The sequence below is a fragment of the Temnothorax nylanderi genome, unplaced genomic scaffold (genome assembly GCF_030848795.1).
Source record: "Temnothorax nylanderi isolate EJ_2023f unplaced genomic scaffold, tnyl_v1.0 TNYL_tig0070_pilon, whole genome shotgun sequence".
NCBI classification, from domain to species: domain Eukaryota; kingdom Metazoa; phylum Arthropoda; class Insecta; order Hymenoptera; family Formicidae; genus Temnothorax; species Temnothorax nylanderi.
This window is the reverse complement of record NW_027249132.1, coordinates 309,959-333,099: the sequence shown is the minus strand read 5'-3', so window position 1 is coordinate 333,099 and position 23,141 is coordinate 309,959. Positions and strand designations below refer to the sequence as shown.

The window sequence follows — 23,141 nt, the reverse complement described above, 5'->3', positions numbered from 1 at the left end:
GAACCTGTTAATTATTTTTTAATTTAATCGTAGTCCTGCTTTAAAATAAACACAACAATATTATTAAATTATTAAATCATAAAGAGAGAGAGAGAGAAAGAGAGAACGTTAGATCATTACGTACATTTCTGATTTCGTGGACAGAAACGCGAGAGGTAAACTCTTGGGGTTTGGAAAGTAAAAGAGATGCGGTCGGGACAGGTGAAATTTAAGTAAGAGGTAACCGGCTCGTGTAACAAAGAAGCGAACAAAAAGGCGTGAAAGAGCCCTTTCTGCTAAAGGAGGGTAATTAACGTCCATTAACTCAAGTATTAATTAAAATTGTTTCTTTAAAATGTGACGAAGTATTCAGAAAAATCGTGATTAACGAGTTATTGGGACAATATCCCAGATTCATACATTCGGTGTAAGAATGCATTTAACCAAAAAAAGTATGATTAATGCAGGTCGTTTATGCACGATCCGTCACTCGCTTCTGAGTGTCTTTTGTTCTTTTATTAATGCGTACAATGTGGCAAATAAAATTTTTCGACACAATTCGCAACACTAATTCGGCGAAAATGTACAGACTTATGAAAAAGATATCTATAGAGAATGACAAATAACACTTAATCTAGTCCCTTTCAATCATTTTCTTTGTCTGCTTAGCCGCGTACATATATATTAACATCTATAAAAACGTATCCCGCGTATGCATTATACGTGACATCCTCGAAGTATAATGAATTTCGGCGTCGTTACAAGCTAATTGAAAGACTGGCACCGAAATATTCTTAGAATCACGTTTTTATATAGTATATACAGCAACCATAGGACCGTTTTCTTAAACGTACACGCCGGGAATGAATTGCTAATGCGAATTATTCGCGATTGGACCAACGCGCTCCGATTATATGGTCCCATTGATAGAAGAAACATTCGGTCTTGGGCGCTAACAGCGACAAGGATATCACCGAGGTTATCGAAGCCATTTTACGTTTTCGTGAATGGTCCTGAAAAAGCGAGGTACATGTCCGACGCAACAATACTGCCAAGTTGCACTGCAGAGGCACAATGCCAGTCCTCTTTTACGGCGGAGAACGTAACAATCTTGGGATCGTCCCGGCGCAACGTGTTCGAATCCCCGAGAGCTAATGCACTTTCGAACAATACGTTTTTACTGGTAACCGTAACGAGGATAAAATCCGCTTCGAAGTCGGGCCATTATAAGTTCGGCGAATAAACCTGCTTTCTTCCTGTAGATACGTCGCCCCAGCCGCGAAGCCCGGAAGAGCTCCGTTATATTTACGTATCTGCATGAAAGTCATTGCTTTCTCGCGCGCGCAAAGTTTCCAAGTTTCAGATTCTATGCGTTTCGCAGGCCGTCAGCGCGTCTATCCTTACTTCCGAAGTTGAACGAGTTTTATCGTCCGATATGTAGAGAGACGCATGCTCATTCAAACATATTTATCATATAATCCGATACACGTGTCCTCAAAACATTTCTTCTCGTATTAATTCTATTATCCGAGATTTATTTTTTCCTGATTTCTGAAGTATAACACGCTTTAATATAGCACAATTTTTTTTTGTTTTAACGTTGTTGTGTTTTAATGTTTAAGATCATAAAATTATAGTTTTTGATAATTTATTTTAGAAATTTTATAGAAATAGAATACTAGCTAGATCTTGTTAGAGAAGATCAAAGCAAATAAAAGCAATTAATTCAATTTTCCAATAAATATTCTCGACATCTGTTATTTACGTTAGAGTCAATTTATATAATTTTTTAATTTATTCGTTCTTACATTGACGCGTTGCAGTTTTCACATCTAATTGAAAAGAATTTCATAAAATTTCGCTATATCATAACGCCTATCATCGTAACTTCTTTCTTTACGTATTTACAATTATTGAAATTCTGTTTTTTTTAGAGCTTTCAATTTGTTTCCTGCGCGACAATCAATAATTCGATAACAAGATTACGTCGGAATATACCCGAAATTCGTCACAGCCGAGACATTGTTGATAGTTGCAACGAGAATAGAGCGAACATTCGGGTTTATCGAACGCAATCAATAATTGAATGACTGCAATAATGAAAGAACACAGTAGTGTTCATGTTCAAGCTTTTCTGCTGCAAACGATAGACGTCAGTTAATTTTACTAAAAATAAGGCCCTAATGTATCGAGAGTATGTGTTTCTTCTATTTGATGTTTTGACAAATTTTGCATCTTATCTATACATAATTTTACGCAGCGTTGCGCTCGTCTAACTCTGCGAATCAATCTACTTTTTCGATTTTCGAAATTCTTCGAACATTATGCGAGGAAATGTTTTCTTTAAATTTACTTAATATCGGCCAATATTCAAAGCGATTCTTTCGATTCTTACAATATATTCTTTATATTGCTGTATCTTCTTTCGTAAATACCTGAATAAATATAGAAATGTGTTTGTTGGATCGTTTTTAGGTCACGCGTTATATTAGTATGGCATTTGCGAAAATCTTCTTTCTTCGCAGACGATTCTTATTTCGGAAAGTGAGGAAAGATTCCAGACGACGGAAACGGACTCACGAGTTCTTTACCGGAACAGAAAAAGACTTCGTACTTGTTTCCGCAGTGGGGCAAGAACCCAGACGTTGTTCTTTTTCGCAAAATGACAACGACCTTGAAAGTGCCGTGAAAGTTCAGCGAGTTCACTCGACTAATCGTGTTAAAAATTATTATAGACAAGTTCTCTCACTTGTCCACATTACGGCAGCAAGAATCGGTGATTAAATATCTTTGGATAATTTAACATTTCCTAATAAAAAATATTTTTTATTTGTATCAAATCTTTTGGCCATTAAGCTAAATTTTTGCTCTCTCTTTTTTTTTTTGACCATATATTCACACAGAACTAAATATATATTCAATAGTTGTTATCCGCAACTCATCTCTGTGGATACATCTAGCCTAATAAATATTTATTTTAACTCACGTTCTCCAGGCGGTGGCGACGGGACAATTGGATTTTCCGTAACGCGGATGCGTTCCAATCAGTCTAATGCTCTAACGACGTAATAGGAGACACGCGACGTCGCGGAGCAAACCCTTACGATGAGATTCCGTTACTTTCCGCGAGGCGAATGCGTCGAATGCGCGTCGCGTCGCAGCGAGTTGAATCCCCGAAGACAAAACCGCGAAACAGAATCTCCGCCCGATGGTTTCGTGGGAGTTAAGGCGACCGTGCTTAAGTTCGCGCGCATTCAACCCGGAGTGCATAACGTCGGCTAGAATATCATCCGAAGAAGTAGGACGACCGGAAGCAGCGTCGCGGCCATTCTGTCGCCTCTACCGTGATGCATTGCCGCTGGGTGTTCTTCTGAAACAAATGCCACGCTATAATGCCGTTTCGCTCGGTCGGCTCTCAGCAGGTGGTATATTTAGAGCGACATTTCCGCGGGGCTGAGAACGCGGGCTCTCGCTTTGAGCGAAGAGGCCCCCCCCCCCCCACTTGACGTTTACAAGCTAAGCACTTTTGGCGAGACACCTTTTCCTATAGCTCAAGAAAGTATTTGGTACTCTAAAGACCGCTTTCGTTGAATAAGTTTATTATTTTCAAAAAGAGGAACTCCGATTGATTTTCTTAGACGCCCATAATTATTAATTAACTGAATGATATAATTTAACGTGATAAATTTAATTTTACGTTTTTTTTTGCGTAAAACGATGTATTTTTATATTACCTAGCAATAAAATAAAAATTATTACGAATTGTTATTAGATTTTCGAAATATCTATTTGTTCAACGTGCATCGCCGATTTTTTAGCGAGTCCGTTTTTTAAAAACACAACGTCTCACTCAAATCCAAACGAGTAACGTGCAGATGCTTGCACGTAAAACCCATTTTAAGCGAAATTGACATTTTTCTTTTACCATTGACTATGTGGACCCGTACGCTGTTAGGATGAGTGTTATTTGGCGAGCACGTGTAAAGGCCGGAGTCTCTCTCGATCGCCTTCTGAATGAGTAAACGGCTCGAAGTCACGGGTCCCTTTTCCGTTACCAGACTGATGCCACCCCTCGGCGAGTCGAAGTTAATCGCCTGCGGAAAAAGGATATAAAAAACACGTCGGGTTACTCGCCTCTGACGTGACCAAGTACGGATGGGGCCACTCTGCGGGAAAGGAAGAAGCAGGAAGTGTCGACAGAATATGTTCCCTGCAATGACAGAAATCCTTTTTCCTAGGATTTTTTCTAGGCGCTACTTTCATTTCCTGACCTCGCCGTTCCGACGTAAAACGCGTCTTTTTATCACGCGATCGTAATTATGAAAATATCAAAAACACTAATTAAGATTTATACAGTATACTTTAAATTGCGTATCTTTCTGAACATGTAAACGTTTAACAAACTTAAACATTTGTAACAATTATTCAAACAATAAGAAAACGATTCATGCTGATTACAATGAATAGATCTCGTTTAAGCCTAAGAGACTGAGAGAGAAAACATAACTTTTCAGGAATGAATCGCTGCTTTTTATATTTTCTATGTTCTCCAAAGAACAATGCATTATTGTAACAATTCTATTTTCAAATTTCATTTGTAATTTCATTATAACCACAAATGCTAAATTTTGCAATAATTGATAATTAATGATCCAAACGGCTACACAACATATTGTATATGTTTGTTTGATAAGTTTTATTAGGACAGAATTTATTGCACCTTTAAATTAATCATAATTGATCATATTTAATTGACACCGGCAGAAATTGCGGTCACGATTGTTCGATTTATGAATGCGCCTGCATATGTTGGTGAAAGAAAAATTAATAATAATTTTGGCTAAAAAGAACTACAATATAAAGTTTAGAAATAAATATTAATAACGATTATTATATAACGAAAATTCAATTAAGAGAGACAAATTCAAATAAATGGAGAATTTTAATTAATGCTACGATATCACACTCATTTATCACAAGTATTTTATATACATATTTATTTAATTGATAAGATAATTGCCGTGGATAATAGCGATATAAGCATCAGTAATTAACCGATCCAGAAGTAAATTGCTTTCCCGCGGAAGAAGACAGATGTCATATCGTTTGTCTGTGACGTGACTAGACGGGACTCAAGGCACTTTGTGGGAAGTGGAAGAGGTAAAAGTGTCGACTGTAGGTGTCTTCTTTGAATGGCTGAAAGCATTTCCGGACAAGTTTCCCGAAACTACAACTTAAAGCGACGTCTGTACAACCATCTTGGTTACTCCTGTTGTATGCGCGTTCATATTATAGAAATAAGTGTGCAATCGTGAAATTCTTAAACTCAAATGAAACTGACGTAACGTAACGAGAGCATTTGTCTGCTTATTATTAATAACGCGGCCGTCTGCCTATGTTACACTCCCCGAGAAACTTTCACAATGTTCTTAAACAACTGAATCGTCTCGCGGTATTGAGAAAGAAACTTTGATATATTTAACGGAGATGACAACTTGTATCATCACTGTAAATCTAAGTGTAAATCTACTTTAGCTGAAGCTCTTCTTACACATTTCTTGCCATTTTAAATCACGTCATTTAACACGATTGAACGTATTAACTTTTAATTTAATACGATTAAACGTTAAATAATGTAACTTACACATGAAGAAACATGTATAAAAAAGAGTTTCAGTCAAATGTGTCATTTTAAGACGTTTATGTGTATAAAAATAGCATACTCGGATTTGCAGTGTTCGTAGTATAATGAGAATAGTTGCGTTATACCACGGAGATAAAAAAAGGTGTAAACATGAGAATCTTTTAATTGTGGATTCTACGGCGCTCGAACGGAAATACATCATTTTGTCGAGAAAACAAGTCGCTGTTGGCGTCTTCCATAAATATCGCACGCTCGAAGGAACGAAAGCAAGCTACCAGCGATAATCGATATACGCGCTACGCTGATAGAAACACGTACACAGCTGCAGGCTTTTTTTTTAACAGCCACGAGAAACATGAAAAATGTTTCTGTTTGTATCGGTATCTGCGGTGACGGTCCGTCCACAAAACCACCGTCGGTTATGAAATTCAAATGGGTCTCGCGGGTTGAAAGCACCTTTCATGACTTGATGACAGCTGATTTTCAGCTGGTGGTAAGAAACCTCATTCGCGGATTGTAAGACCGGCTTACCTGGTGGTTGTGACTCCAAATTATCGTCGACGGCGGTTCTGGCGCGTGTCTCACGTAGCATGTTAAATTTATCGTGCTGTCCTTGTTGATGAACAGATCGGGACCGCCGGCTATTTCCGTCACGGGCTCTGCAATGAGGGAGAGAATTGCATGCACAATATTTTCAATTTACGTCGATTTTTTTACTTTTAAAACACCCTTCATTTATGCTGCTTTATACCTACGTCGCGAACGTAATTGTTTTAATCGCAAACAAAATCTGCAATGGAGATTTGTTAGTGTTTCTTTTCTCTCTCGCAATTATAATAAGAAAGCCACAATAATTCCTCTATAATTTTCGTCGTTGTCTTCAATACGATTGTTCCCTATTCTTCGCCTCGTATTTTTCCGAACGATCGTTCAAAGGAGAGCAAAAAGTCGGCAGCCGAAATGAAATGCAATAACCGCGCGCACAAGAAGGGTCGCTCGGCATTATACTCACATTATTTCGCGGAAAACAGGTTCGCCCGGAGGAAGTACCGACGGAATCAATTCCGGATGACTGGGAGTTTCCGTTCGAAAGATTCGCTTTGTATGCGATTGAGGAGAAATCATTGAACCACAAGATATACGGAATTCTTTTGAAGTACCCCACGCTAGAATCGAGAACTGCACACATATCGATATCTCCGCCCATATCGTGAGACGCTAAAAACCCGCTTAATTTTGTGAGGGCATTACCGCGCGACATGACGTGCCCGGAATTTTTGTCTCGCGCTCCGTGCTCGTAGGAATCAATGACCACGTAGAAAACGTATAGAACACGGGGCGGGAGGATGTTTCTTCTCTCTCCTCCTTCTCGCCTTTCCATTAAATCTTGTTGCTGGAAATACCACCTCGGCAAATCTCCGAGTCCGCGGTACACAGGATCGTTACAGTCCGTCGGCCGGGATTCTCCAAGTTTCTCGGATTCCCATTGGTGGATCTCAATTATCTGACAAACCAGTTTCGAGACTTCCACCGTCGTTTGCTGACCGACTTGCGAGCGGGCGGTCTGCGGCAACACGGAGAGGATCTTCATTTCCACGCCAGGAATACCAAAAGCGAGCACGGCTATCGCAGAGCGGCAACAGCTTATTACTGTTTCATGAGGCTCGAGACCCTTTTGTGTTGTTCATTGCCAACGTTTATTCCCATCCCCGCGGCGCGACCGAGTCTCCAACTTCGCAATAGAGTAAAATATGAGCGGATTTAACGGTCGTATCGTGAAAAGACTCGGAATCTTCTTTTATCGTTATCGTGACGCGTTATTCCGCATAATAACGTTTTACAGCACGCATGCAATTTGATGGCTTACCGCGTTGCGCGCAATTTGTAAGCTTACGATCCAGGACGTCGTTAAATGAAATCGCTCGTACGACACCTATTTCGAAACCTTACGCGTTCGACAGACTACTTTCGTCCTTTCCGTTCATCCGTGTTACTTCTGAGGAAAATCTTAATTTCGTTATAGTTTAGAGCAAATTACCGCGTATATTTTTCGGTGTTACCGAGATAGGATTTCAGTGGAGAGACTAGTTTTCTCATAAAACAAGATCATTTTTTGCGTACCTTGATTTAAACGAATGTACTAAGTTTACTAACGATGATTTCGGGGCGAAATTCTCTTCAGCACATTGCTTGTGCAGGCCTTGGAAAAATATCACTGAACAAAATTGCGGGTCATAGAGAGCGCGTACTCTCCCCGGTTTCACCGCTTGGAAGTCAGGGAGAGCGCGAACATCGTTAAGATACGATGTTAATGAGAACACGAGGAGTTTGTCGTTAACTGCAAGTGAGGACGTTTTTGCAACGTTAACGATGTCACGCCGAAATTAAGATCCGACGATGTTCCGGAGTCCCCATCGACGCGTTGCTCAACTGTGCTGCAACTGGGACTTCGGTCAGTGGGCACTGCCCACTCTGGTCAACCTTCTAAAGCGAGGGAGCTTCATTTCCTACTCGGAGATCCCTGAACGACTGGATGAATACCCGCTCGCAGGCATCCCGCGAAGAGAGACGTAAGACATCGTTCGTTTTACGACGTGCTGCAGGTATCTCGAGAATTCAATGACGTTCTCCGCGAACGGTAGTACCTATTAAGAGCAACGATCAATTATTTCGACAATTCGCGATCGTCTAATTGAATAGGCGCGGCGAGCCCACCGGGAATTCGTTCATCTTCATTCTTTGTCGATTATCATCGAAATATTTCTGCGCGATGAAAAACTAGGGAATGCGAATTATTTTTATTGGTATTTATTTATTTAGTTGTCAATTTTTTTAATTTGTGACCGCAAATAACCGAGATGTTTTAATTGCGATGAAAATACTGTGAATGTAACGAATATTTTGTAATATTTAATTACTATATAATATCAAATTAATATGTTATGATGAATTAATATGATAATTACATTAATTCACAGCACAATTATCGGATGTTACTTTTCATCAACTTCAGTTTCTAGCCAGATGCAAGCAGTGTGCAGTTCAGCGCCGCGTCGATTTATCGACCCAAATATATTCATAAACAGTTATGTAATAGAGATACAGGTATCTTGTACTTGATGCTGAGAGTGCTCTCAATCTTTATTCTTTCTGACCATGAGGCAAAGTATTCCTAAATTTCAGAAGAGAGTGAGAATCGAACCGGCTGGTACGCCTTTAACCGAGCCATCGATCCCCTATCTTTGATCGATCACCGTGTTACCGCACCCCTGGGTGAAGGGCCGGTGAAATAAATCGAAGGAAGGTGGACCGCGTACGTAGCCCGACCGCGACTTCGTTCGCAATTGAATCACCACTTCGCTGTGTTGCCCGCAAAAAAGTCTAACAAGTACGGAGGATAGTAAATCGACGCTACCTCTGCGAAATACGTTCGGGTGGAAGACGCGAACTTTCCCTCCCGAAAGAAAATTGCGTCGTTCGATAAAAAAAGGATCGTACAATACTACCGTCGCTTTTGTATCGTTACCAGACTTGTTACTCTTTGACATCCGTTCGAAGAAGAAGCTCCTCCAAACAGTCTGTTTCGTGACTTGAAAATCAACATGCGACTCTGCAAACCTTTCGATTCGATGTATGATATCTTAATTCAATTACTTAATATTCACTTTAACTGCATATTAAACATACGATCGTGTATCGCTTCAAGTAAATATCGTTTAGTACACACGGACAATGTAATCATACTCACGTCCATTTCCCTCAATATTAATCTTCTTGGCCAACGTAAAACAGGACCGCTCGATAAATCACGTTGTTACATCGAGGCGACTGCATTTCAGGAACGCAGTCGCGGCCCATTTTTCGTAACACCATTCGAAACCGGTGTCCATACGTTCGTAGTGATCAGGGACATTAACTTGACAGACATACGCAGCTGACGGTATCGGGGATAAGTTAGCGGCGGGACAAGTCCAGTACGGTTGTGTGCAACCACTAAATGTATTACGCCCGGGGGCGTGACGGAGGGGAGGGGGGAGGAGAGAGAGAGAGAGAGAGAGAGAGAATAGTAAGCGAGAGAAAGCCTGGTAGCGGACAATCGTAGTAACACGAACTATGGGCCCCATACGTTACGCGCCATATCGTCAGAAGCGAGAGTTACCATTGGGCCAGCCCGTGGACGGGAATTCCTGCGCCGATAATGATCTTCCATTCGCGCCATTGCCGATAGAAATTGATTGCGCCCGAATGCGTCGATCGATGGGGTCGTCTGCACGGACACCGAATTACTGTGTTGGGTACGCGCGTCACGCGTCTAGGATATACAGTATACTCTGGTGCGTGTATAGACGACATGCGTGCATATCCGACGTCGTGTCATACTGATTGCGCATCACTCGCCAGTACGCCAGCGACGGAATGTCGCATAGAGCATCACGGCTGATAGACGCGTCATTCACGGAAGGGTGAAACGACGATAAGGGAATAATATATCGCGGTTCGAACGCGGTGAAGTGAATAATCGCTCGGGAGATTATGCTACAGTAACGTTTTGTACAACTCCGTTGCATTTCCTTTATGCGTATGTATTACCTTTATATCATATCAATATTTTTAGTAGAACGGAATGTAATTTTCTATTTTTTTCTTTTCTTTCCTCTCAAAAAAATAGAATGTCGAGTATGTTAGCTTTATGCAGATTCCATGACATACATATGTAATCGAGCCATTCGATACGTACATATCGTTACACGGGTATGCATCCTTATTCAATATTCGTAACGGTCGACGTCTCGGCCGTTATCCTAAACACGTACATATTTTACGGATTAATGTCTTATCGGCGATGAGATAGCTCGGCACTTCCGCCTTAGCCGTTGGATACTAACGCGATCAGAACGCGTTCTCGAGCATGAACCAGACCAGGATGCCCACCTGCATTACGATACTCCTCGTGGCAAGCGATTCCGCCACGCCCATAAGGGAACTACGGCTGAACTACCGAACAAGAGCCATTTACACAAAAGGCGACGGTAATGGCGAGATTCTTAGCTAGAGTACCTACCCCAAGTTTCGGCCCCCGGAGAAAAGCTGCTCGAGTATCTATACTCTAATAATGCGTTGTTACTGGCACTTACTTAAGCGTACTTGCGACAATTAGGAATTCTAATTACTTTCGTAGCTGCCAATTCGACTCGAGAACGATCGTGTTATCTCGTGGCGAGAATGGAGCAATTCTAGTGGATCATTGCACTCTTTGAGAAAAAAATATATCGTTTCAAAATAAGGTCTTAGTAATGATTTTCCTTCAACGAACTATTTTATTCGGTTTAAAGTTGCTAAAAAAAATTTACAATTTGATTTCGTTTTATCCTTCAGTTCCATTAGTTTACTTGCCGATACTAATACAGTTTGTTAAGACAGAGTTTAAAATCACGATCCTAATTTTTATTTTTAGTGCAACAACTCAATTTTACGAAGAAAAACTTCTATTGGACACATATTCGCTGAATAAAGAGACACGCGGCTTCAGAAATCGCATTTGTGCGGCGTAGTGTCCATAAACGAGTCTTTTTACGGATGTCTTTATCGGCAATTTGCTCGAGCAAAACCAAACGAGCAGTGGAACTGAATCGAGCGATATGTTTCGCGGTACTTCGTCCCCTTCAACCGCGAAAACAATCCCGACGGAAATGTTCGATAAAAGCTCGCGGTTATTTTGAAACCGCGATCAGCTAACAAACCCGGGAAGCGTTATACCCCACCGCGAACGTACCGGTTTTATCGTCCGCGATAATCCTGCAAAATAGCATTTTCCAGGCCGCGGGCAGAAAGAGAGAGACAGAGACTCCGGCAATCCGCGCGCGGCTTACAATGGTGTCCGGCATGGCCGGCCGGGCATTACTTTCTTCAAATTCTCAATATGACATCCTTTATTTCAGCTAAACCGACCGGAAGGAGCTTGGCCACCGGCCAGGATCGGAAATCATTCGGCGCCATATTGAGCTAACGAAACTTTATTCCGGCCGTACGGCACCATCTCCGTCCGCAACTGTTAATCCTGCTCGATTTTCTAGGAAACGTCTACCCGTCGACGGTACGAGCGACGATGAGAGGATTATCGAAACTGGATTAAGCAATGCTTTCCTAGGAATCGCCTCGTTATACGCGTAAAGATAACCGACACGACCTGTTAAAAGCTCGTTATTGGAGATTGTGTCGAATTTATTTTATCGGTCCTCAAGAAACTGTAATCAGAATTGATTTAACCGCTAGATGAATTAAACAATCTTCTAACTCTTAAACGTTTAATTGACTAGATGTTTCTATTTTAAAAGATACTTAAATCTTTCTAAATATATATAAATAATGATAATTGTTTTTTAAATGTATATAATCAAAGTTAACTGAATTGTCTTATTAAATTCGTCTCAGTATTAAATAAGATTCTTCTAGCTCCTTCGATAAAGAAATGATCCAGTAGTTTTTCCAGCGAAATCAAGTAACGGATATCGGAGTAAAAAATAACCATTGTCAGAGTATAGAGATTACGTTGCCGTTAGAATAGAAGTGTTATGGGCACTATCATAGCGCGGTCACACATCGCTGCGAAATAGTTTTCGGGCTATATGATATATTTCCCTCCTCGGGATATTCGAAATAGTTCAACGCCGTTATTACGTGGAGATGAATTTTCCCCCGCACGGATGCGATTTACGATTTATAGATTCAACCGCGCTTATTTTATCATAATATATAAAGGTTCTTGAGAAATTGATATCGAATTGTATCGTTTCGCTTGCAGCTATACAGCGAGTATATTTAAAGTTTTAATACAGAAAAAATTAACATATTCTTAGAATATTATTTTCGACTTTTTTTATGTGAAGATTGGACGTACTTTGCAAAGATTTGGTTAAGTTTGTCTTTTTTTAAGACGCAAAACTGTATGCATTAACGTAACGAATATATGGAAGAATTATCGAAGATTAGATTAAACTGTTCCAGAAAACTGTGCTCCGGTTTTATACCGATATAAAGGTAACATATATCTTCGATTCTTCTCGCTCATCGTAAGCTTGTATTGTTCCAGTGGTACGACATCTCGAGAGTTAAAAATCCGATATTTCATAAAAATGTCGAATAGAAATTTATTTTGCAATAAAGACATTTCGATAATTTTTAAACGACTTCACACTTAAAATATTAAAGTCTGTAAATTAGGTCATATATACAGTTTTACGTTTTAAAAAAAGAAAATCTCTGCAAAGTACGACAAAGCGTATTGTAGCAAATAAAAACTTGGCATAAGAAAAATCGAAAATAATATTCTAAGAATATGTTAATTTTTTCTGTATTAAGACTTTATATGAAAAGTGCAACCCATTTCTATGAACTAACCAGTTACTTTCGTTACCTGCAGTTTCAGAAATAAATTTTGCTTTTTCGTAAGTGTATCACTCATTCGTGTCTATTGTCTTATAGATAGTTAACTATTTTTATTGCGAATATTCACCTCCGTTTTCCCGGCCCCGCGTATAACATTCTCTTGCTGTATCCGTATCTGAATATACGCACAGGTACGGTTTGAGACATAGAAATACCGGAAACAAGATTAAACAATGTTTCCTGGAAATTGGTCTCTATCTATACATGTATACATACGTAACGACTAGAGAATTTCCCTATCTCACCCCACTGTGTTGTTAAAAGCTGTCATTATCGGCAATTCTGGCTGTGGCCTCTAAAGAGTCTGGAAGTGAACATCGTGAGAACTTACGAGAACTAACTCGGTGATTGAATCTAACTGTCTGATAAAGGCGAAATCTGAGTTAACAAAATTGACTCGGGGAAACAAGCTGGGCCATGATTACGTTGCGTAATGATGAGGAAAAAAATGCAGGATTGTCAAGAAAGTAAGTGCAAATCGGCGTGAAAAATTACTACGGTCGACGGAATCACTAGCAGTCAACTTTTAATTAGTTTCGAACTTGCGGATCGGAAAAAAAAGAGTGATATTCAGGCGGTCGGCGACGCGAATGCCGATACCGCGATGCACGAGCAATTAAATCGCGGCTGATTCTTCCCCAACCCCGTGCCCACCTTTATTTCGCAATCACACATGTCGCCGTTGTCGATTCGACTTCGCGAAAGCGCGACCTGCGCGACGTGTAGCCCCGCGCCGGGCGATTTATTAGTAATATACGGCACGAAACCGTCATCGTGACGAATTAACGAGGCGCCGCTGAAAATGCGAAACCTTTAATTTCAATGACTATAGGCCGGCCGCATTCTCGGCCGGCGAGCTCGTGCCGAGGGGCGTGTAATTACAAAGTACACGCCGACCCCGGATCATCGTGATAACAATACTTGGGCCTCGGCTCTTACCAGCATGGCGTTGTAATTACGGCCCGCTGTTTAAGTGCACTGTGCTATTTTTGCGGGAGCGAAATACGACCGACATCGTGTTCGATGTGTGCGCGATACGACCCGGCGCGGCGCGCGGCGGTTCATAACGATTCTTTTAACCCCGTAAAACCACGGTGAATATTTTATAACGTTATACAGCGTAGGAAGGAGCGTATTTTTCATTGCGCATTAATTACCGCTTAAACATGCATTAACGCGACAAGCTGCCGCTCATTTGAAATTCTAACCGGAACAAAATATTTATTGACGTTAATCACGCTCTAACGCGGGTTTAATCGATAATGAAACGTAACACTATGACGTTTTGCATTATAACGTCCTTTTCTGTAACGTATATTTAACTACGCGGGTATTCCATCGCAAAATGTGTGCCTGGCAACCTGTCAAGCCCCTTATTAATATTTATGAGAAAGTATAGCGAAATCGCGGCTCCCAGCAAAACGCTAAAGCGCTTTCAATCGCGCGGCATGGAGTGTCCGCGTGCGAAGCGCTGCAGCATCCAGGATTAAAGCGTTAAAGTTTGACACCGATGGAAGTAACGTAAACCGCAAAAATTCAATAAACATGACTTTACTGTCGTGACAAAAATTACGTTACGCGCGCCAATCGATGCGCTCGCGTTTCCCAACGGCGAAATTGAGATAAATCGTACGCGCATCTCGCGGTAAGCCGTATACGAAGACAATATTCCGAGCGAAATTTATATCTTTTATCGGGGATAAACCGCGAAAACGCTGGCAAACAAGCAAAGTAGTACAAACGAGCACAAAGCTGACGACTATCCCGTTGAAAGGAAAACGGAGCGACTATTCTTACAGAATGTTTCGAAAAATATGAATTCTGTCTCATCTCAAATAACGTAGGCCCTACATAATAACGCATTGTACAGAACTAATTAAGATGCAACAACATCGATCCAGAAATTCAACATAAAGTATTGTATTTCCGCGCTGCACTAGCGTTCGTGTATTACTCAATGCTGTCTATTAAATTTTGGAAACGTCTGCTGTCCGCAATTTCAAGGCATACGTCTTTCAAAACATATAGACAATTGATACACTCGCGATCGCCATCCATTCTCCGCGCAATGTCCGAATATAGATCTCCGTAGGATTATCTTGATCCAGTTTTCCCTAGGAACCATCCACTCATGTATTTCACTTCCTAATCCCGTCGTATGATTTGCACAAGGTTCTACCTTGGGCCTGTGTGCACGAAGGATTTCTAGCAGTAGTTTGACCCACGAGCGGCGCTACGCGAACACTGCCAGAACGTCCCCAAAACTCTGACAAATTGAATACACTACGTCACGGGCAAGGTACCGGCCATATTTGCATTGCCAAGCGGCGTGGATGGCATTAATTCGCTAGTGGGTAGCGGAACAAAGTTTCTTAGACGCACTAAACTAAACCGAGTGCTCGCTTATCAAATTGAATACTTGACAAGATGTTAGAGCGTTCGTTTAAGCCGCGGGTAAACTGCTCGCGTTTATTACTAGCGTGAGTGATACCAATTAATGGATCTTACTCAGTTTGCCCAACGCGGTTGGCCGTTTGATCGTCTTTTTCGTTAACGAGTTTTCTTCGTCCGAGGCGCGTACCGCTCGTCAGAAATATGAACGCGCTACGGCACGGTGCGAGGGTATAACTGCATTTATTTCTGTACCAAGTTTCACGCGACAGCGCTTCATGATAATCTTGGTAATCGCGTCTCTTAATGGACGTGGTGGATAAATTTGCGTTTAATGGATTCGCGGGTGCCTCTTTAATTTTCAAAGAGCCCACGCGCAATTTCTAGCACTTACCTCGCGATAAATGCACGAACGAGCGACGACGGTCTCTCGCCGTCCGAGAATCCGGTGGTTGTACGGGCGGGAACTTAGTAGAGAAATATACTCGATTATTATTACGCGTTACAGTTATTAATACCACTTGCTGGAATTACGACGATAATGAGTTTAATACGCTTAATTTTTCATCCCACCAACGTGAGCGTACTCGGCGAATGTTCCAAATTCCGCGTAACAAAGTATCGCTATCCTTGATTAATTTAAGCGCTGCACATTTGTTATCCTGAATATATTCAATATTTTTTGTCATAAATTTACAATGCGATAGATACCATATTATATTTTTATCGGTTGACTTATACTATATACATATATGCAGCCATTTAACGATAATATAATATTTTCTTTCTATTTTTGCGATGTTATCGCGTCGCGATAGTGCGCGGCTTCGGCCGAAGGGACATTAGTTTGGGCATCCGTGCGAAAACTAATTAGTGAACGCTAATTAGCTGCCTAATGTCCCGGCTAGCCGGGCCACTCGGTAATGGTTAAGGAACTTCCGCACGCTGGAGGTAACGTAAATTCGTTATGCTGCATGTGCACGGTTTAACTTTCCACACACGTTTGCGACAAACGAAACTACGAACTGCCCATCCGTCTCGCGATGCCCCTCCCTTCACTTCCGCCGACTCTCCTCTTTCGAGATTTCTTTTTCTCTTACTACCGCTAACGTCAATGAGAAACGACTTGACCGAGTACGTGACGGCCGCGAAATTGATTCACGGGTGAAAAGGCTATATTGCTTTACCGGTGCCGAGGGAGAAAGGACACAACATCGAAACTTGGATAACAGTCGAAATCGGGGACGGCGCTCGATATATCCGTTCGTGGAGAATTGTTTCGTGAAATTTTCGAAATTTCGCTATTGCGGAAATTTTGAAGGAGTATCGTATCTCTCAATGTTATTTCGATTCCGCTCTCGACAGCAATTGATTCCGCTTCGCGTTTCTTCTCACGTCTATGTATCTTCGTCTATTCATTTGAGTTATTTTCCTTTCTAGAGTAACGAGAGCTCAAAAATGTGCAGCAGTGGGTTGAGCTCATTGCAAAAAAACGGTGTCTTTAATTAAATTCAGACTCCGCAACGGGAGAAATAATTAAATGCAGACTTTACGATGTGGTGTGTGACTTTTGTGAGAATGGCTGTGGCTGCGGCTGGGAAAATGCTTCTGTAGAATAAATTAAATTATGAAAGAGGAAACGTAGTACATATTTCGTTTTATAAATCATTGATTAATACGTTAATGATAATTCGCTCGTTGTTCAAACTCAAATTATCGTACGATACGGTTTTTCCAATCGAGTAAGAGCGATTGAGAACACTTGCCAATGCGAAAGAGGATGGAAACGATCGCGTTCCGGACCCAAATGTGTCGACGGTAGACAAACGTCGCGGTGGTTTTCGATGCAAATGATTCATTCGACTGCCGACGGCACTCGCCGTAAGTTGACGACCGTTCAATCGAGGTAATGAGAGCAAATTGCGAACAGTGCGATACCCGTTTCTCTTCTTTCGTGAAATGAACATCGCGATCCGTTTGAGCCGATACTTGACAACGGCTTAATGAGAACTGACCGGATCCAGTTGTAAATAACTCATTTATGGATCCAATGAATTATTTAAGCTGTTTTAACGAGAGCCTCCGGTAGCCTACTTCGTGTCGGGCGTCTGTGTTTGGTTATCAAACGCCGGCGAATCTGGAAGAAAAAAGGGAGAGAAAAAGGAGAAAGAAGCAAATGAGAAGATAAAACTTTCATGTGCTTTATTGCTCTCCTAGATGGTAATGAAATGAAGTGGAAGATGGAGAAGAAGATAAAGAGGAGTGGCGAACGAACTCGAGATAAAAGGAATATTACCGCGAAAAAAGGTGGCTGGTAACAAAGACAACTTTTTGGTCATAACATCAGCAAATCGCACGATGCGCGCATTTGTAACGAATCATTTTCTGCCGCTATACAGATAGATGACAGAGCTTTTCCAGCGTACCGATCGAGGATAACAAAAATGACGGGAGCGAATGAGCGTTGGATTAAAGAGATCATCAAAGTGAATAAGTGCATGCCGTTTGCTCCTCGTACAATTAAGAAGAATTCCAATTAAAAACTGAATTGTTTCAATTTTTAAGTGTCGATTTTTCAATATATTTTTAAAAACAATTTTAAAGAATAATACAAACAGAATAACAAAATATTATCTTTTATTTTTTTTTAATATTAAAGCAAAGAAAGATTTTTGTTATAACGGAAGAATAATATGCAAACTGATGAAAGAAATTCGCGAGACCATGATTCTATTGTTTTACGAGAAAATAACAGACACGATTTCGACCGCGTAATATCGATGTAAGCACTGCTCTGGAATTTCCTTGAATTTTCCGTAAGGTATTCGCAGATTTCGACGATCTTTACACATCGCTTCTCACAGTAAACGACGAATCGTTAAAAAATCGAGTCTTCAAGTCAGATGTAAGCGACGGCATCAATCGCGACAGCGAGAAGTAGAGACGAGGTCCGGAAGCGAAGAGGGAAAAGAAAGACGAAGAAGCGCTTAAAAGAAGTCTACGAAAATGGAGGCGAGATCGTTCCCTTTTCAGGCAGCCGATGCGGATCGCGATGGAAGGTGAAACGACGAAAGGGCGCAACATTGGGGAAGAATCTTTCGTTCCTGAGAAGGCTCAATTTGTCGTCACAATTTCACGGGCATCGCGTGCCAAGAATGCCGCTGAAAGGTCGACTATTGTTTTTCGATCCGCTTCGCGTCGTCTCCGTTCAGCGTCTTTATTAAATGGACGAAGATGGAGAGGAAGTTCTATCACGTCGATCAATTGCTCGGACGCAATTTATCCCCCGCTTCGAAATATCCTGTCGCTATATACATATATTGCATGCCTATTCTGTAGGTACCTAACACCTATGCATTCACGCGAGCGAGAACAAGTGTGAATAATTGGACATTCACCTCTGTCTATTCTGAAATTATCTTTAGACATCTTTCTCTCGAACCTAATGGAACGAAAATTGCAGGATTGACACCTCTCTGAAGGAGGAAACTCAGAGAGATTTTCTTTTTACTAAGAAGAGATTTAACAGAATGTTTTCAGTTTTCGGGAATTTTAAGTCAATATTAATATTATAATTTTATTCCTATTTAATGTTAGTTTCTGACCTTTTGTAGATAGAATATACAACAGTTTTTTTGCAAGGAATTAAATTTAATATATACAATAGCTTCTTCCAGGGATTTGAAGTAGACAATAATTTTGTCCAATTATTTTTTATGTATGACAGTATTTTACATATGCAACAATGTTCCGACAGGCGCGTGTACTTAATACCTTTTTTGTACCTTTTAAAAAAAATGAGTTTTAAAAAGATATGATTTTATTTGACGTGAGTTCTTAATTTCCTGGAGAACAAAGTTCTTGGGAATCCCCACTTGATACCTACCGTGAAGTATATAAACTTGCTCAGATATCACCGCACCACATTGTACATTAAAACGACAGTGCTGAAGTGGGGAAAATCAAAGATGGGAAGTCCAAAAGGCTACATGACATCTGACGAAGTACGAAAGTGTAATATATTGTCTATAATCGATGAGTTTAGTGAAAATTTGAAGGATGTACGTGGAAAGTGTATGGACGTTGGTTGTGGTCCTGGAGATATAACAAAAGATTTTTTGTTACCAAGTCTTGGCTCAAATGCACAAATAATTGGTAAGAGAATAATAAATTATAGAAATGTAATAACAAATCAACATTATAAGTAATTATTTAATTCTCTGATTTCGCGTTTCGTGAAGGTACGGATATTTCGGAGAGCCTGATCAAATATGCGAATAAAACATTTAACGACGAAAACCGGCTCTACTTCGAAGTATTGGATATTCAAACTAAAAATCTGCCTGAGAAATATATTTCTGAATTTAATCATATATTTTCCTTACATGCTTTGCAATGGTGCAATGACATTCGGTAAGCAAGATATTATATAAAATATAATTAAAACTAAAATGTATTTCAACCCTTATTGATAAATAAGCCTTATCACTAAACTTTTTAAACAGTGTAAATTAATTTTTTCTTGCAAACATATTGTGCATGTGTGCTTCACTTTTTGAATAGAACAAATGTTTTAAATTTATGCACACAATATTATTTTACATTTTGACGTCTTTATTGTTCATAATATTTCTTCACACACATATTTCTATAATATATGATAATATAATAGCATAATTTGAAAAACAAGCAATACACATAAGAGTGCAAAATATATGAATATATCACATGTTTTATATAAAAATGCATTTAAAAAATATGCTATTGACAAATATTTTAATAAAAGTATGTGTTTTAAAAAAATTAATTACATTTATTTGTTTTATTTAACAGACAAGCCTTTAAAAATATATATCAAATGCTACGACCCAATGGAACTATACTTTTGTATATAGTAGCATCTCAGGATGTGTTTGAAGTTCTCAGAATTTTGGAGAAGGACATCCGCTTTGCACAATATATACCGGTATATATATTATTAAATTTTAATTAATATTTGATTTGCTTTCTCATTATTCATTTTTATTACATGTTTTATTACTTTGTAATTTTTGCACTGTAAATTGTTAATTATTATTTTTATGTTTATATAGGATACGATGAAAAACATTTTCCCATTTTATGATTCAAATAATGCTTGCAAAGACTTAAAAGAATTACTTCAAAGTGTCGGATTTACAATTCACCATTGCAGTCTTCGGGAGGCGAGCTATTCTGAAGAAAAATCGAGAAAGTTTTTGAGTAAGTTATATTAAAAATATGCAAGAAGTAATAATTTTACGTTATAAGATTATTAATACTTTAAATAATTTCCTTTTCGCTATTTTGTTTATTAAAATTATAATGTAACATTAATATTATTATAAATTATATATACGTTAATTTGATAATCATACGTATATTTTTTTAACAGACTTGATAATATCCCTCTTAACATTTCTTGAAGACATGCCACAAGATCTGGTAAAAGAATTCAAGAATACACTTACATGTGAATTTCTAAGAAGAAAAATTCACTATAAATCAGTACATAATAATCAGGAACTTACATTAGATTTATATAAAATGTTACTAGTTTATGCACAAAAGATATAGTAGTCTATAACAATTGTATAAACATATATGCAGTCATAGAATGAAAAATCTATAGAAGACATTAGCATTTTTGTAGCACTAATTGTTATTAACAGATACTTATGATTAATAAATAATTATTAATTAATAAATAGTTAATAATTTATTCCAAATCTTTTATCTAGATTGATATATGCATTTGAAATTAAATTTTAAAATATAAAATTTTTTATACACGATAATCACAATGTGTATTTGTATGTGTGTGAATTTCTTACATATTGTTTGATAAAGAAATTTATAATAAGATTTATACAAATGTAAAATTTAATTTATGTGTTTATATATTTCTTAAGTATTGGGTCAATTTATAAATAAGGTCTGTGTTACTTAGCAAACTGGATTTTTATATTTAAAAAACGTTAAAACAATATAAGTACTGATTCATAAATGATACACGTAATTACTTGCAGCAGATAAAATAATTACATACCGTGGGTAATATTGGTTTCTTATAAAGGACATATTTTGTATTCAGTAATTATGTACAACAGAACTCTTATTTATGAATAAAAAATTATAATAATTGCGCACATAGCAAAATATATCACCAAGATATCTGGAAGACATCTAAATAATAAAATATCTGATTGTGCAACACTTGTCGAGATATCATGAGAATATCTCAGAGACATCTCCGAGATTATAAAAAGCCATGATAATTTTATCTCAAATATGATATCTGATTCTGCATATATATCGGATATCTGTATCTGATTTAAAAGCAGATATGTTATATACAACCCAAATAACAAGAAGAAAAGAAGAATTCTTTTTAAATTCTCGATTTCTGAAATTAATTCTCTTTCTCAGATATATTTTGCTGTGTGGGATATTTTGACAGTTGTGTGTATCAAGAAGTTAATAGTGTAATAGCATAATGTTAAAGCTAAATAACGCGCGCGAAGCGCGCGTCTGTGGTGTCTAGTTATATAAAATATAATATAAACATATTATATTAAGGAGGTTCAGTGGCTACAAAAAAATGCAGCCAGTTTCATGAAATTTTAATATGTTGTTCTGGAATGCAAAATAGAATTATGTGAATTTATTGGGAATTTTTCACCGTCCCGTTTTGAAAAAAATCTACTCCAAAAATTGTACTTTTTAGCATAGGTTCTTATGGGAAATGACATATTGCACACCTTCAGAATGAAATAAGTGCAAGAAAAAATGCAAATAATAAGGAAAAAAAATATGCACATGTAACTTAATAATTTACAAATAAATGAGTGAAAGAAAGGGGAAGGTTACCGCACATTTCGTAGAAAAATTAATTATTAAAGCATAAATTGCTTGATTTTTCGTCTGCTAGACTGCCACGGTCGTGAGCAGCAGCATGCACTATACACGCGGCGACCAATCAGAGCAATCCCCTTCACTCCCACTACTTCAAACGCTAGTGCGTTGTTGCCAGAACCCCCGCGTCCCACTACTTCCCCCGATGAAGCCATCGAACCTCCTTAATTATATAAATCATATTATATAACATTATATAAATTAAAATGAAACATTTATCTGTTCTCGTTTAATTCTTAATTTCGATATTCTGTATGACACGTTATCATTACCGCTACATTAAATCACAAGATATCATCGAAGAAAAATCAGAGAAAGTTGGAAATATATACTTCTTTCAGAAAGAAATTGGGAGACATATGGAATTTGATGAAACAAAAAAATGGCAGGGTTGAACTGGCAGAAGAAGAGAGAAGAAACTAGAAGTAAGATTGTAAGATGAAGAATGAGACACCGTGATGGATGACATAGAAACAAGAAGAGAGGAGATTGGCAGAGTAGCTGTCGATTCTTCTTTCTTTTCTTGGCTTCATTAACTTCGCGATAATTGGCCATGCTCGTAATTCGTGTTCGCAGAATGCCCGCTTGTTTCTAACAAAATTATCCCTTAAAGACCAATTGCGATAAACTTTCTCTAACTCGGGATTTAATAAATTGAAGAAGGGATATTCTGTTGATCGAAAATTTCAAAAGATTTGATCGATATCCATCGAGAAAATCTATGTATACAAATGTCAGAGGAAACATC

General features: G+C 38.8%; 2 protein-coding genes across 12 annotated transcripts in view; one reads left to right on the top strand and one right to left on the bottom strand.

Annotated features, from left to right (window-relative positions):
• Nucleotides 1-473: 473 nt before the first annotated feature.
• LOC139773840 (zwei Ig domain protein zig-8) overlaps nucleotides 474-23,141 on the bottom strand; it is a 59,606-nt gene continuing 36,938 nt past the window's right edge. For 10 of the 11 annotated variants that reach the window (XM_071708599.1, XM_071708598.1, XM_071708601.1 and 7 more), the window contains 3 exons: nucleotides 6,155-6,282; nucleotides 3,905-4,073; nucleotides 474-3,349 (listed from right to left, as the gene is read on the bottom strand). In XM_071708599.1, coding sequence (XP_071564700.1) covers nucleotides 3,258-3,349; nucleotides 3,905-4,073; nucleotides 6,155-6,282 — 389 coding nt within the window. In that variant the 3' untranslated portion in view covers nucleotides 474-3,257. The remainder of the gene's footprint in view (nucleotides 3,350-3,904; nucleotides 4,074-6,154; nucleotides 6,283-23,141) is intronic. The other variant, XM_071708609.1, reaches the window with a different exon arrangement.
• LOC139773842 (juvenile hormone acid O-methyltransferase-like) lies at nucleotides 19,282-21,055 on the top strand. Its single transcript, XM_071708614.1, has 5 exons — nucleotides 19,282-19,615; nucleotides 19,702-19,873; nucleotides 20,294-20,426; nucleotides 20,554-20,701; nucleotides 20,874-21,055. Exons 1-5 carry the CDS (start codon nucleotides 19,429-19,431, stop codon nucleotides 21,053-21,055), a joined length of 822 nt encoding a protein of 273 aa, XP_071564715.1. The 5' UTR covers nucleotides 19,282-19,428.